A 15,256-nucleotide genomic window follows, 5' to 3' on the forward strand; every position below is an offset into this window, starting at 1 on the left:
TTCTCTATATCAGTTCAAAGACTGGTCTGAACAAGAAGATGAAGATAAAGCTGAATAATATGAAGATGAAAAAAAAGTCTATTTGATTGCTCCAAATGCATTTTTTTTTTTTATCAGCAGAGCTTCCCATTACATCCACAATTCATCCCATCAGTCTGGTCCAGTAGGACATGGTGATGGTAACCATGATATTGGTTACCATAATTTCTCTAGTTTATGAAGTAACTTATTAACTCTGAGAGGTAGGTAGTACAAGTTTAATTGTTCCACTTTACAGAGGAGGAAACTAAGGCTCTGAGTGGGGAAAGGACTTGTCCTTGGTAACACTATTAACAAATGTAATGGCTCAACATTCAAAATCAGGTCTTCTAACCCCACAATGAAAACTCTTTTCACCCTGGTAATAGAGTTCTAGCAAATAAAAATATCTTGATGGGAAAAGGAATGCCATATACCAAGAGAGAGATGCCTGTTTAGAACTTCGAGTCAGCAGAAAAGGAGGGAAAAACAGAAATGAGGTTCATTTTGTCACAAAACAGAGGATGTGATCTTGGCACTAGTATGATAGCTACTTATGTCTGCTTGAGATATTAGAAATATTGTTGTATCCTCTTCTATTTTACTTTAGCTAAGTGGCCTTTTCCTATATGGCAAGGAAGAGTATTTTTGGTGCCTTTGTTTTGCCTATGCAGGTATGGATTGATGCAGCCACTCAGATATTCTACTCATTAGGAGCTGGATTTGGAGTTTTAATTGCGTTTGCCAGTTACAACAAGTTTGACAACAACTGTTACAGGTGAGAAACCACGCTGCAATTGAGTGCATTTTCTTTCTTTTTGATTAGTTGATGGGTGATATGGGTGTTCCTCAGTTCAACTCATCCTTTATTCAGAACATTTCCAGAATAGAAACAGGTTGGAGAGACAGTAGGAAAGGAATAATCCAGGACTCTAGCTTCCTAAAAATCTTTGTGTCATACGAGTAGAGGCAGAGTGGAGATCATAAGTCATATGCTAGAAAAAGTCCAGACTGTATAATAACAACAGTGAACTGATATTAAGTGTGAGGTAAGTAGTACAAGTAGTATAACAATTTTACAAAGGACAAAACTGAATCTCAGAAGTTAGATTAGTTGGCTATATCATACAGCTAGTAAAGTACACAGATGAAACATGAACCAGGTCTTTTCTGACTCTAAGTGTAAGCCTCTTTCTCCTATGTCCTAAGTCTGACTCTTGACACTGGTCAAGGATGTACAAAAGTAGGGGGAAGCTGGGTGGCTCAGTGGATTGAGAGCCAGGCCTAGAGACGGGAGGTCCTAAGTTCAAATCTGACCTTAGACACTTCTTAGTTGTGTAACTCTGGACAAGCCATTTAACTGCCACTGCCTAGCCCTTCTTCTGCCTTGGAACCAATACACAGTATTAATTCTAAGATGGAAGGTAGGGGCTTAAAAATAAAAGAATGTACAAAAGCTGTGGGAAAGTCAAGGAAGATAAGGACTAAAAAATGAGGCCAATAGAAAGTTTCTAACCTTTCCCTTCTCTTTTTTCTTCTTTTTTAAATTTAGAATGTTTTCCCATGATTACATGATCTTACCTTCTCTCTTAGCATCAATTCTAAGAATGGCAAGGCAGTTGAAAATAAGTGACTTGACCAGGGTCACACAGCTAGGAACTATCTGAGGATAGATTTTAACCCCAGTCCTCCCTGTTTCAGGCCTGGCTCTTTATACATCATCCTACCTAGCTGCCCCCATTAGATTTTATAATTAGGACATCACTGATGGATGTGAGGGAGAGAGTGTAGTCAGAAGCATGACAAAGGCAAAAGCCAGATTGTAAGGGGTTGAGAAGATAGTGAAAGTTTTTTTTTTTCCTTTTGAAAGCAGATAGGGGCAGGATTAAAGAGTATTGGTAACAGAATGTCAATTAGAAGGTTTTTTGTTTGTTTGCTTGCTTTTTTTGTTTTAGCCTATGGGTATCTAATTATCTCTAAGCAGATAATTAGATAGAGATGGAGATGCTGATGGGAGGTAAGAGAAGAAAAGGGCTGACTGAGGAACAAGGTCTTAGAGGAGGTTGAAAAGAATGGGGGGTAAGGGCATAGAAGGAGGAATTGGCCTTAGTGAGAAGTAGAGCTTTCTTTTTTTCTGACCCAAGAGAATGGGTAATGAAGCTGAGAAGTTTTGAAGAATGAAGGAGGAGAGTATTCGTGTTGGATGTCTTCAGTCTTATCTGTGATATAGGAGTTGAAATCACTAAAATAAATTGATATGTTTGGTCAGGGAGTAGGGGGAAGGGCTGTTGTATATAAAAGAAAGAAGAAAAGGTTTTCTGATATCATAGGGAATGAGGCAAGAAGCTATAATACAAGTATCTTAGAATATGCCAAGTGCACAACAGAGTCTCTAAGCATGAGGGAAATTTGGGATTTGACAGAACAACTGAATTAGGATTAAGTTGTTATTTCTTCAGCATAAGGAGCTCAGGGTGAGGAATTGCCTCTACCAATGAAGATGGGCACATTCCCAACCACTTACATAGCTAATATGTAGAATTTGAACCCAGGGCTTTATGATTTCATGGTTATCTAGCTTTCTAAGTGATATATACTGAACTGACTCTCAGGATGGACAAATTTAGTTCTCCCCCTATCCCCAATTAAAATGGGAAAGGCATGACTAGCCAACAACTGTGCAAAAAGATCTAAATGTTTCAATGGTGTATGAGCTCAGTATATGTCAAAAGTTGATGTGAAAGTGAAGAAGAAAGCTAATAATATAAAGAGGGACTGCATTAAAAGAGCTATTAGGAGTACAGTGTTTAGGCTGTACATGGTTGTATTTTGAGAAAGACATGAATAAATTTAAGCAAGTACAGAAGAGGATGACCAGAATTGTGAAAGATTGGACCATTTGGGAAATGTAAAGAACACTTCGGAAGGGATCAGAGATTTTTAGCCTAGAAAAGATTGAGGAGGGAAAAAGAAAACAGCTTTAAAATATTGGAAGAACGACCATGTTGAAAGAGTCTCTTGTCTTTTGTTTGGCCCCAGAAGGCAGGACGAAAAGCAATAGGTAGAATCCCCAAGGAAGTTAATTCAGGCTTTAGATAAGGACAAAATTCCTGAAATTTAGACTTACTTTAAATAGGATGTCTCAGAAAGGAATAAATTCTTCATCATTAGAGATCTTCCAGTGAAGGCTCAATAGTCTCTTTGGCTTTCAAAGAAAGTATTCTCAGATAGAAGCTGGACTATATGACCTACAAGTTCATCCAACTCTATGACTCCAGGACCAGTCAAGGAGTCCAAGGAAGGTTTCTTAGAGAAGATTTTGCCTGAATTGGGCTTTGGGAGAGGTAATTCACAGAATGTACTTTCAAAGATATTTCAATTGCTAGTGTCTCCTATTGGCTCTCCTATCTGTTGACAGACAGGAGAGCCAATAGGAGGCACTAGCAATTGAAATGCAGTTACCTCAACACCAAAGTAGGTTCTAGATTTTCTTGGGCCCTCATATATTTCCTTCTAGGCCAGTCCCTTATCCTACATTCTGAGTATCTTTAAGCCTATAGACGAGAGCAAGTAAATGAACCTGTTCAATGTGTTGAGGAGGCACTGGAAGTGGTAGATTCCTGAATTGCTAGCCATATCAGGTTGGCTTTGTGTGATTTTCTTCATCATTGCAAACTTCTTGAGTTTCCCATAAGTTCAGAGGTAGGTGATAGAAGAATTGCTAAAAGTAGAATTCAGTAAATGAATGACATCTTCCATTCATTGTGAGTTTTTACAGGCTTGTTTTTCTTTTACCCCAGGGATGCTCTGCTAACTAGCACTATCAACTGTGTCACAAGTTTCATCTCTGGGTTTGCCATTTTCTCCATATTGGGCTACATGGCTCATGAACACAAGGTCAAGATTGAAGATGTGGCAACAGAAGGTAGAGAGACTTTTTCAGCCTCAACTCTCCAAAATGAAAGCTTTACAATCTGGTTCTAGTCTTAGTAAAAATACAAACAAGCAAAAAAAATGGGATGGGGGAGGCATAGAGAAGGACATCTATAATTATTATTTCATTGCTATGGAGAATTCCTTATGCAGAAACTTAATACAAAGATTCAGATCAGTAACATGTCTATCACTTAGCATCTTATAAAGTTGTCAGAGGCTCTGAGAAGTTAAGTGATTTGCCCATGGTTGTTCTATTAGTATGTATTAGAGGCATGATTTAAACCCAAGACTCCTTTGACAAAAAAGATCCCTATTTACTCTGCTATACTATGTCCTGGAGTCAATCAGAACCTATCTATAACTTAGTAGATAAATCAGAGGGAGTTGCCTGAGACACACAAAAGTTTAGTGAATTAAAAAGTCAAATATCCAGTTAAGTGTTAGAAGAATGATTTGAAACTTTCCTGATTATAAGTCCAATCCCATCCAGAACTCTGTGTCACCTCTATACTAGTAAAGATACTTCCACAATCTAATGAATAGCTATTTTCATAAAATATTAACATTTAGAAAGCAACTTCCTCATAATAGATTTGTGAGATAGTATTATGATTATTATCCCTATTTTACAGTTGAGAAAACTTAATTTTAGGAAAGTTATAGTGATTTCCATTCACTTAGCAGGTATTTATTTAGTATTTACTACATATTATGTAACGGAGGTATATAGGTAAAAATAAAACAATTCCTACAACAGTCTTGCAAACAGGAATTTGTATTCTTTTGGGGAAAACAAGTACACATATAATAAATGTAAAATGTAAAGGCACTAACCACAGTGGGGAAAGGGCTCATAGAGAATTGTAGCACTTGGGCTGAGCTTTGAAGATTAGAATTCAAAGGGGTGGGAGTTACAGAGCCCTTAGGCTTCAAATCCAGATCATCTAACTTTTAAAATCTAGGTCTTTTTTGCTGTCAAGGATTAAGTCTCACAAGTCGTTTTTCATGGAGTGGCCTAGTGCATTGGGAGTCAGTCCTAGAGACAGATGTCCTGGGTTCAAATTCAAGTTTGCTTTAAAAAACTTCTTAGCTGTGTGATCAAGGACAAGTCACTTAACTTCCATTGCTGAGCTCTTACCATTCTTCTGCCTTGGAACCAATCAATGCACAGTATTGATTCCAAGATGGAAAGTAAAGAATTAGGGAAAAAAGTCATTTTCCAACCCAAAAGCAGGTTCTTTAGAGTTAGCAATTTATTTAGCTACTTTCAACCTTCATATTTGGAATTTCACCTTAAATCAGGGGTACAAGGGCAAAGACATGCTTGTTTACTGATTATTGACTGAGATATTTTCACAGGAAATGTCCAAAGAACAATGCAGAAATGTCTATGATCAAGTTTTCATTTGGGTGAGGCATATGTTTTTTCATGGAAGCACAAGGGAGAAAGCCATTGAATGGGAAAGTTAGAAAAGGCTTTACAGAGGAGATGAGGATGAATTGGGCCATGAAGGATGGAGAGAAAGGAGGATGAAATGGAGAGAACAACATACAACAAGTCAAGAGGAGAGCCTCCACATCCTGCTTCTGATTCAGTGATCTTCACTGTCCCAGGACACAGGCTAGGGCTTTGAGCTGAGGCCAGAGATGCCCAAGCTCCAAGAATGTTGTTAGTGTCAAGGAGAGAACTTCTTCCACTAGTACTGAATCTCAGAAGTCTCCAGTGTGCAATGGTGTTAGCCATGATGGCTGACAGGATGGATTACATTTCTGTCTTTTAGGTGCTGGCTTGGTTTTCATCCTTTATCCAGAAGCCATCTCCACCTTGTCAGGTTCCACTTTTTGGGCCATTGTTTTCTTCATAATGCTGTTGGCTCTGGGTATTGATAGCTCGGTATGTATCCTCTATTTACTCTCTTCTTCATAATCCCTTCAGGGCAAGAATTCTCCCTCCATTCCAGGGCATAAGGGCATCCAAACTGGAGTTAGACCAACATGCATAGCCCACGACTTTGGTGATTGAGGAGGGAATGTGTGCTAATGTTAGGCAATTCAGACCGACAAATACATTAGAGTAAGAATCATAGAATGCCAGAGTTAAAAGGGACCTTCGGTCAGTGAATGTCACATATGAAAGTAACTTAAAACACCGAATGACACATAAGAGACTCTAAAAAATAGAATATTCAGAGGTAGAATGATCCCTTGTACATGCATTGCCAGAGTTGGAAGGCACCCTAGAATCCATCTATTCGAACTCCCTCATTTTACATAAGAAGAAATTGGCTCTAGAGAGGTTGAATAAATTACTGTTCATTTCCTCATTCCCCCATCACTTTATGTGGAGTGGGGGAATCAGCTATGAAGAGCCTTGAAAATATCATATCATCGATGTGGAATACCTTTATATAACACCCCCCTTCCCTTTGCATGTGCAGAAAACTTTAGAGTCACTCAAGTACGTTTATTGGCATGATCTCGTTCAATTTTTACAGCAACTCTGGCAGCTGGGACAGTTAGGATGACTAACTAGGAGGGCAGGAGTTATCTTTACTTTTCAATAGAATCAGAGAGATTAAATGGCTTGACCCTAGTCACATGGAAAATTAATAACAGAGAAGGAAGGGCTAAAGCTAAATCCCCCAGCTCCTTCATTTTCTAGTATGTTTTCAATTATACCAGATTGTCTCTAACAATGAATTCAAAATACAACTTATTGATAGTTGCCAAAAGTACTTGTGTGAGGAGGCACCTCTTGAATCTCACAGTATATAGGCCATGGTGTTTGGTTGGCATCTCTCTTATGTCTGAATCTTAAGCAAAAAAGGGGCAGTTTATACTTCACATATATTTATCCTGCCTTGGGGTAACACGTTCCTGTCCTCCACATGATATGCTTTGAAGGGCAGCCAAAGCTTTTCCTTTCCTGACCAGATATACTCCTTTTACTGACTTTCTACGGTTCCTAGAATGATGACAATTAAAGTTACTGCTTTAGTTTAAAGTATGGCCTCCCAAAGACTTCTTTTAAAATGTAAAAATGTGACATCATAGAAATGCAAAGTATGGCATGTTAAGTAATTAGTATGTATTATATGATTATCAATTCTTTAGTAGAGGGTAGAGTGCCAAGGACACAGCACTTTGGGAACAACTTCATTACACAAGTTCATGCATGTACACAGTGGCTCTAGTGATTTAGGTGGAAGCAGAACAGAAAAGTGATTCAAGGATGGGGAAGGGAGAGAAGGACTTGTAAGAAAAGTTATTAGAGGTCTGTCCATGAATGAAGACATGCCTCATATACCCATCTAGTGAGGGTTTGACATTTTTCTCATAGAACTGATACAGGTCCCCAGATACTATGTTTCTTGTTACTGGCTGTCTCCTGAGAGAGCTGCCCCTTCTCCGCTCTGCCCATTCTCTGGCTCCTTCATCATATCCTTCATCCTGCTGTTGGCTCTGAGCAACCACAGCCTCTTTTTTCACAGCAAAGGATTCTGTGCTTGCTATGGTTCTTTCTAGATGGGAGGCATGGAGGCTGTCATCACTGGCCTTGCAGATGACTTCCAGATCCTAAAGCGTCACAGGAAGCTTTTCACATTTGCTGTCACCTTTGGCACCTTCCTGATGGCTCTGTTTTGTATCACTAAGGTAAGTTGTTGACTGGGGCAGGTGTAAATAAGAGGAATTTCTGAAATCATGTCTTTGTCAACATCTGCTTCTGGTTAAGCTATTTAGCTGGGTAGGAAAAAATTCTAATCTTAGAGTCTTGAGTCTTTAGTTCAAGACCCAGCTTCATCATTCTAGTTGTATGACCTTAGGCAAGTGATTTCTCTAGTCTGGACCCTAGTTTCTTCATTTGCCAAATACAAATCTTAATTCTTTGCTTTGAAACATTGTTTTGAGGACCAGCTGTTATAATGCATTTGAAAATAGTATGTAAAGCATAAAGCAATCATAGGATCATTGATTAAAACTAGAGGGAATTTAGGGTCTATTTAATCCAACCTTCTTATTTTATAGATGAGAAACTGAGGCCCAGAGAAATTAAATGACTTGCTTTAGGACACATAGATATTGATAATATATATGTATATACGTTCATATATACCCATGTGTATGCATAATGCTGAGATATTGATATTTCTGTGTTCTTTAAAAAAAAAACAACCTTGCTTTCTGTCTTAGAATGAATGCTAAGTATTGGTTCCAAGGCAGAAGAGCAATAAAGGCTAGGCAATTTGTGTTAAATGACTTGCCCCAAGATCTCTTGTCTCCAGGACTGACTCTCTATGCATTGAATCACCTAGCTGTTACAGTGTGAGTTTTTGAGATAATCACTTTGTCAGAAACCTGTTCTAGGGGTCAGGGAAAATGCACAAAGAAGGAAATATAGTACTTATGGAGTATTCCATGGGGGAGTCTGGAAACAAGACCCTCTTAGTGATCTATAGGCAACTTTGAGAAAGAGTTACCACTCAGATCCTTTCCACTTAGATTTCAGGCATTATTTCCATTCTTGCAATTATCTAAAATGCTTTCCTTTCTCCAAATGCCCTCCTCCCATATCTAGTCAGTTGCCGAGTCCCATTAACTCTACAAATACCATTTGCACCATTTTCTTCTGTGTACTTACAAAGTCACCTTCCTTGATTAAGCCCTCATCATTTTTCACTTGAACTATTATAATACTCTTTAATTGTTCTTCCATGCCCTCTCCTCACTGATTTATTTTCCACATTGCTGCCAAAATAGGTTATGTTATACTTTTGTTCAATGATAATCAGTCATTTCCTATTGCTTTGAGGATAAAATGCAAATTCTTTAACCTGGCATTTAAGGATTTTTACAATCTGGTTCCCACCTACTTTTCTAGGTTTATTTCATTTTATTCCTATTCATATGCCCCAAATTCCAGCTCAAATGGACCACTGATGTCTCCCAAAGTTGCTGTGCTATCTCTCTTTCTCCATTAATTTTTAAAGGCTATCTTCCAAGCCTCCATTTTCTTTGCTTTTAAAACTTTTTCATCTTTAAAGGTTCTGCTCAGGAAATATCCTCTCCATGAAGTCTTTCTTGATCTCCCCATTTAAAGATGGTTTCTCCCCAAGATTTTTTTTCTTAGAGTACACAGTATATATCCCCTCTACAATCCCACCATAGACACTATTGTCCTATACTTAATGTATTTCCACATTGTATTCTCCCTCATTAGATTATTAAGTATCTTCAGAGAAGAAATAATTTCATATCTGGGTATCTGTTATAGTACTTATTCCACTCTAACCTACCCCCAGGAGATCCTAAGTTCCTTGAGATCTAGCAATGTGTCATTTTTAAAATTTTGGGACCCCAGGTTCTTCTGCACATAGTAGGAACATAGAAATGTTTGTTAAATTTAAGTGAATATGAATTTTTGGGGGGTCTATTCTGTGCTTCAGGGTGGAATATATGTGCTGACATTACTAGATACATTTGCTGCTGGAACTTCCATCTTGTTTGCTGTTTTAATGGAAGCCATTGGTGTTTCATGGTTCTATGGTAAGTGTTCTCATTCCCCAGAGATCTTAGAGAGACTGTTAGCTCCATACTGGTCTGGCATGTAGGATTTATGCAGAAGTGGTGAATTGTATTTGTGTATTCTTCTTAATCAGAGGGTTAGCTCCAGATTATCCATTTAATGGATCAATCATGAAAATCTTTCAAGTAAGCTAACTTCACACTTCTGGGCAATCAGTCTCTGACACAAGGTGGCATGTATGTAGGAGCATCTTATAGGAGCAAAGATTTAGGGCTGTATTCACAGGATAATTAGTCCAATCCCCTTTTTTTATAGACTAGGAAACAGAGACCACTGGGCTTTAGTGACTGGCCCAAAGTTGCAATGTAGTAAGTAACTGTACTAGGACTTGAATATTTGACTTCAAATCTGGTACTTTCCTCTTTACCAAAGCATAAATCTTGAGATTAATGTTTTTTTTTTTTTTAGGAAAAGGAAGTTGATCATATAATTCAAGTATTAACACAATGCCTTTTTATTGGATTATTTATTACTCTAAATTATCTCTCTTCCTATTAACAATCAAGAGTTGATTGTTCCTGTTTGTAGAAAAAAATACCAGATACCTTTTAAGAAACAAAACTATTTTCTTGCTCATTTACCACAGAGTAGGTTAGCATTATATTTGACTTTATGAGCTATTAGTAGTTACTCTAAATCCATTAATGATTGCAGAACCACTGGTTCTGAAACTGAGATAGGCTGAGAAGTTATTCTGTTCTAGGTGGCATTTGGGCATCTATTCCTGTTTGTGATTTATCTTGGATAAATGCTTTGTGCTTGACTAATGTATATATACTTGTGTGTGTGTGTGTGTGTGTGTGTGTGTGTGTGTGTGTATGTGTGTGTGTGTGTGTGTTCCTTAGGTGTGGACAGATTCAGCAATGATATTCAGCAGATGATGGGGTTCAAACCAGGACTTTACTGGAGGCTCTGCTGGAAATTTGTGAGCCCAGCCTTCCTATTGGTGAGTAGTTTGGATTTTTGAAAGAAGGACATGGAATTATGTCTCTGGGCTGTGAGGGATGTGAAATATTTGGGGAATAATAAGGATAGTGTACTTAATTTAGAGCCAATTATTTTTTCATCTTCCATAGGTTCAACTATCACTTCTATTGAGAAGGTTTTCAGATAGATATGCTCAGTCTTTGTCTCTTTCCTGAAGTACTATTTTACTAACTGCCAAATCAATCCAAACTGGATGTCCTATAGATATCTGAAACTCAACATGTTCAAAGAACCTATTATATTTCCCCACTAACTGTCTGGAAATCCCACCACTCTTCCAGATTTCCCATTATCATCTTCCATGTCATCCAAGCTCACAACCACAATTATCATCCTCCACACCTTTCTCACACTCACTCCACACATGCAGTATGTTGTCAAATGTCATTTCTTTATTCAGAGCATAGTCTGTATAAGTTTCTTTTTCTCTCACTCTCCCATATCTCTCTCATCACCTTTTGCCTGGGCTGTTGCAATAGCCTTTTAATTGGTCTTCTTGTGTAACTTCCCCCCCCCCCCACTCCAATGGTCCATTCTCCCCTTAGCAGATGAAGTGATTTTTCTAAAACTGACCATTTGTTATTCAGTCACTTCAGTCATATCTGACTCTTCATAACATCATTTGGAATTTTCTTGGCAAAGATACTGTAATAGCTTGCATTTCCTTCTCTAGATCATTTTATGGATGAAAAAAATGAGACCAAAAAAGTTAAATGATTTTCCTAAAGTCACATGGCTAATAAGTGTCTGAGATCAGATTTGAACTTGAGTCTTCATTACTTCAGATCTAGTGCTCTCTCCACTGCATCACCAATATTGGTAGTTCCCTGTAAACTACAGGATCAAATATAATGCTTTTTTTAAAAATTAAAAACCCTTACCTTCTGTCTTGGAGTCAATACTGTGTATTGGCTCCAAGGCAGAAGAGTGGTAAGGGCTAGGCAATGGGGGTCAAGTGACTTGCCCAGGGTCACACAGCTAGGAAGTGGCTGAGGCCAATAATGCCTTCTTTTTGGCATTTAAGGTTCTTTATAACATGACTCCTTCCTACCTTTCCAGAATTCTTATGCCATCTTTCCCATCATATAATCCACAATCCAGCTACACTGACCAATCTGTTGCACACACATGGCACTTTATTTTTTGACTAAATGCCTTTACACTGTTTATTCATCAAATCTTGGGATTCTCTCCTTCTTCCCCTCAATCTCTTTGCTTCACTGGTTTCCTTCAGGATTCAGTTCAGATCTCACCTTGTGTAGGGCTTTTCTAGTCCCTCTGATGTCTCTCTGAGATCTCCATCTATTTCCACATATGTATAAGTATTTACTTACATATTGTTGAATGTGCAGTATTTGAGAGGATGGAGCATGTTTTTCCCCTTTCTATCATAAGGCTTAGCCCAATGCCTTTCACATATAGTGCTACACAAACACTTATTGACTTACTCTTTGACTGACAAACATTGTCCCACCCGGACCTGATTTTGAGTGACTTGCACTCTTGCTCTGAACTTTTACCTCATTCTTAGTAATTCAATTCTCATTTTCTTTCTCTTCACTTTTTCCCACTTCCTCCATTGTCATAGAATCTTAGAGCTAAAAGGGACCATCTGGGTTTTGCTTGAAGATCTCTAATGAAAGAGAACCCACAGTTTCTCAAAGCAACTGATTGCACTGTGAACAATTCTGATTATTAGTAACTTTGTCCTTGAATTGAACCTAAACTTATCTCTCCATAACTTCCCCCTATTGATCCTGGCTCTGGTTTCAGGGACCAAACAGAGCAAGTCTAATATTTCTTTCATTTGATCATATGTTAAACATATAAATTACCATGTTCCCCCTTTGTTTTCTCTTTTCTAGGCTAAAATTTCCAATTCCTTCAACTGATCCTTGTATTGAATTTTTTTCTATTCCCTTCCCCATCCTCTCTCCTCTGGATATTCTTTAAGTTATTAATTTCATTGCTATAATATGACACTGAGACTATATGCAATATTCTAGATGCAGCCTTACCAATGTAGAATACATTGGGTTTTCTACTTTTCTGTTTCTAGGCCCTAGGAAGTCTGATCACAGTAGCTTTTTCCAGAGGGTGTTATGTTGTACCACTTACTTGTATGGAGCTACAGTCCACTAAAGTCCCCAGTTTTTTTCAGATGTACTGTCATCTGATCACAATTGCCCATCCAATGATGCTTTTTACTCATATTCTTCTGCCAGTTCTCTTTTTCTCTCATCATCATCTCTCATCATCTCACCTACTTTATCCTCTCTCCTTTCTCTTTGTTCTTTTTTCCTCCATTGTCATGCTTTCCTCTTTTATTTTTCCCATTTCCATTGTCTACTTTTCTCCTCTTCCTCCTCTTCTTACTTTCTCTGTCTTCTTCACCCAAAAACGTTTATTGGGAACATGCTAGGTATATGCTAGGTACTAGTCTTAATTCTGTATCTTCTGCTCTCCCTCTTTTCTGAGGGCAGGGACTGTGTACTCCATATATATTTGTATCTCAAGTATTTACTATATTGTTTGGTACACACTAAATACTTGGCCTTTGTTAAATTAAATTTGTTAAATCAAATTCTCTTCTTCCCTCCTTAGTTTGTGGTGGTTGTCAGCATCATCAACTTCAAGCCCCTCACCTATGATGATTACGTTTTCCCTTTGTGGGCCAACTGTGTGGGCTGGGGCATTGCCCTCTCCTCCATGTTATTAGTGCCTGCCTACATTATCTACAAATTCCTGAGTTTGAGGGGTTCCTTAAGAGAGGTGAGTACTCCAGGTTGGTCAGAATCAAGGACTGATTATAGAGTTGAGGGAGTAAGGGCAAACATTTTGACCATTCAGTACCCAGAAAAATGAATTAGTGGTTAGGGTTTAGGGTTTCAGAACACCAGCTATGAAAGGGACCTTACGAATCATCTAGTCCAACTTCTAGTTTTACAGATAAAGAAACAGCTTCAGAAAAGGGACAAAACTGTATCAAGATCCCATAGGAATCTAATGTCAGATCAGGGACTACTCTCATAGACTTAAAACTGTAAGAATCTTTAATAATCAGAGTTACATTTCCCATCTTCCTTTTATTTCACAAATGAATAAATTTTGGTCCAATTTGGTCCAATAACCAAGAGGTTAAAGGATTTGACCAGGGTTATAAAACTATTGAGTAGCCAAACTGGACTCAAACCCAGGTCTTGTCAAATTTTTGGAGTCCTGGTTTATTTTTTCCTCTCTTGTCCACTGAAAAGCAAGTTTGGGATGATAAAAGCTATTATGGGTGAGGATGTCAATTCCTTAAGGGCAAGAGACAGCTTGTCATTTTGTATCCATCATGTAGCATTGTGTTTGCTGATAGTCAACACTTGACAAGTGTTTCTTATTATTGCTGTGATGCAATTCTTTTCAGAGCTCCTCAGTAATCTACTCATTTTATCACTGATAACCAGCACTACTATGTCTCTCTTACATCATTCTCTGCCTACCTGACTTTGTTTCACATGTGTAGAGCTTTTCGCCCCAACTAGATTGTAGTAATGCAGTAAATTTGACAAACATTTATTAAATGCTTGCTGTGTGTAAGGCAGTATGCTGGAACTATGGGGTATCAAAAGATTTATTTTGTGATTTTGAGCTAGATGAGAACTTAGAGAACACAACCCACCCTCCCCTTTCTTTCTTAGAATCCCTAATTTCCTTCCATAGCCAGATCAAATACTGCAAAGTCTTTTCTGACTGTTCCCTGACCCTCAGATGCTAATATCCTCCCTCTCGATAACTACTGAATTAATTGTGTATAACTGTTTATATATACATCACTATTTACTTATCCCCCACCATAATGTATTCTCCTCAAGATTAGGAACTGTTTCACTTCTGTCTTTGTATCTTCAGTATTGAGCATAGTTCCTGTCACATAATGCTTAATAAATACTCACTAAATAAAGATTGATTGCTTGGAGTTGTGTAATCCAACCCCATCATTTTTAAAGTAGAGGAAACTGAGACCCAGAGTGGGCATATGACACATGCAAAATATGGAAATTATCCAGACCTTGAACTCAGAACCTCTAACTCTAATGTCCTTTCTACAACATTATACCATGAGTTTCTGAAGGAGCTTAAAATCTCTGAGTACAGAGGTTATTTTTTCCCTATTGTTTTCTGGCATTCCCCACAGTGCCTACACATCATATGTACTCATGAAATACTCTTCTAATTTCTTAAAGATAAATCTAGATTTTCATATGCTCATTTAAAGTGGGGTTAACCTCCACGTCCATTGGATAAATAGGTGTTTATAAGATAGTGTTTGTGTTTCACATCATAAATAGAGGATTGAGGAAATATTAGAAAGGTTATTTCTTTTGTGGTAACCTCCTTCAATCACATACTAGATCAGCCCCATTATGACTGAGCAGCAGCTAGCATATTTGGGAAGCATTGACTTTCTCTTTTCTCTTTCTACTTAATTCTTAGAGACTGGCTTACTGTATTACTCCGGAAAATGAGCACCACCTTGTGGCACAAAGGAATGTCAGGCAGTTCAAGGTTTGTACCTGTCCCAGAACTTCCCCAAGAAACACATGTCTAGAGTAAGTTTCAGGCTGGGGACCCAGTCACCATGGTAATAGGGCAGAAACAGAACCACCCAGGAAAATATAGAGGAAAAGTCAACAATCTGGGAAGATCTCACAAATTTCCCAGAATTATAATCAATGTTGTGGT

The 15,256-nt window shown here is 38.1% G+C and overlaps 1 protein-coding gene across 2 annotated transcripts in view; it reads left to right on the forward strand.

The window, feature by feature from the left end:
* Positions 1-15,256, forward strand: part of SLC6A2 (solute carrier family 6 member 2) — a 66,387-nt gene that overhangs the window by 43,450 nt on the left and 7,681 nt on the right. The window contains exons 7-14 of one of the 2 annotated variants that reach the window (XM_056812330.1): positions 693-796; positions 3,819-3,943; positions 5,736-5,848; positions 7,480-7,608; positions 9,399-9,498; positions 10,384-10,484; positions 13,130-13,297; positions 15,008-15,079. In XM_056812330.1, coding sequence (XP_056668308.1) covers positions 693-796; positions 3,819-3,943; positions 5,736-5,848; positions 7,480-7,608; positions 9,399-9,498; positions 10,384-10,484; positions 13,130-13,297; positions 15,008-15,079 — 912 coding nt within the window. Of the gene's footprint in view, positions 1-692; positions 797-3,818; positions 3,944-5,735; positions 5,849-7,479; positions 7,609-9,398; positions 9,499-10,383; positions 10,485-13,129; positions 13,298-15,007; positions 15,196-15,256 lie in introns of those variants that run through there. The other variant, XM_056812329.1, reaches the window with a different exon arrangement.

The sequence above is a fragment of the Monodelphis domestica genome, chromosome 1 (genome assembly GCF_027887165.1).
Source record: "Monodelphis domestica isolate mMonDom1 chromosome 1, mMonDom1.pri, whole genome shotgun sequence".
Taxonomy (NCBI): Eukaryota; Metazoa; Chordata; class Mammalia; order Didelphimorphia; family Didelphidae; genus Monodelphis; species Monodelphis domestica.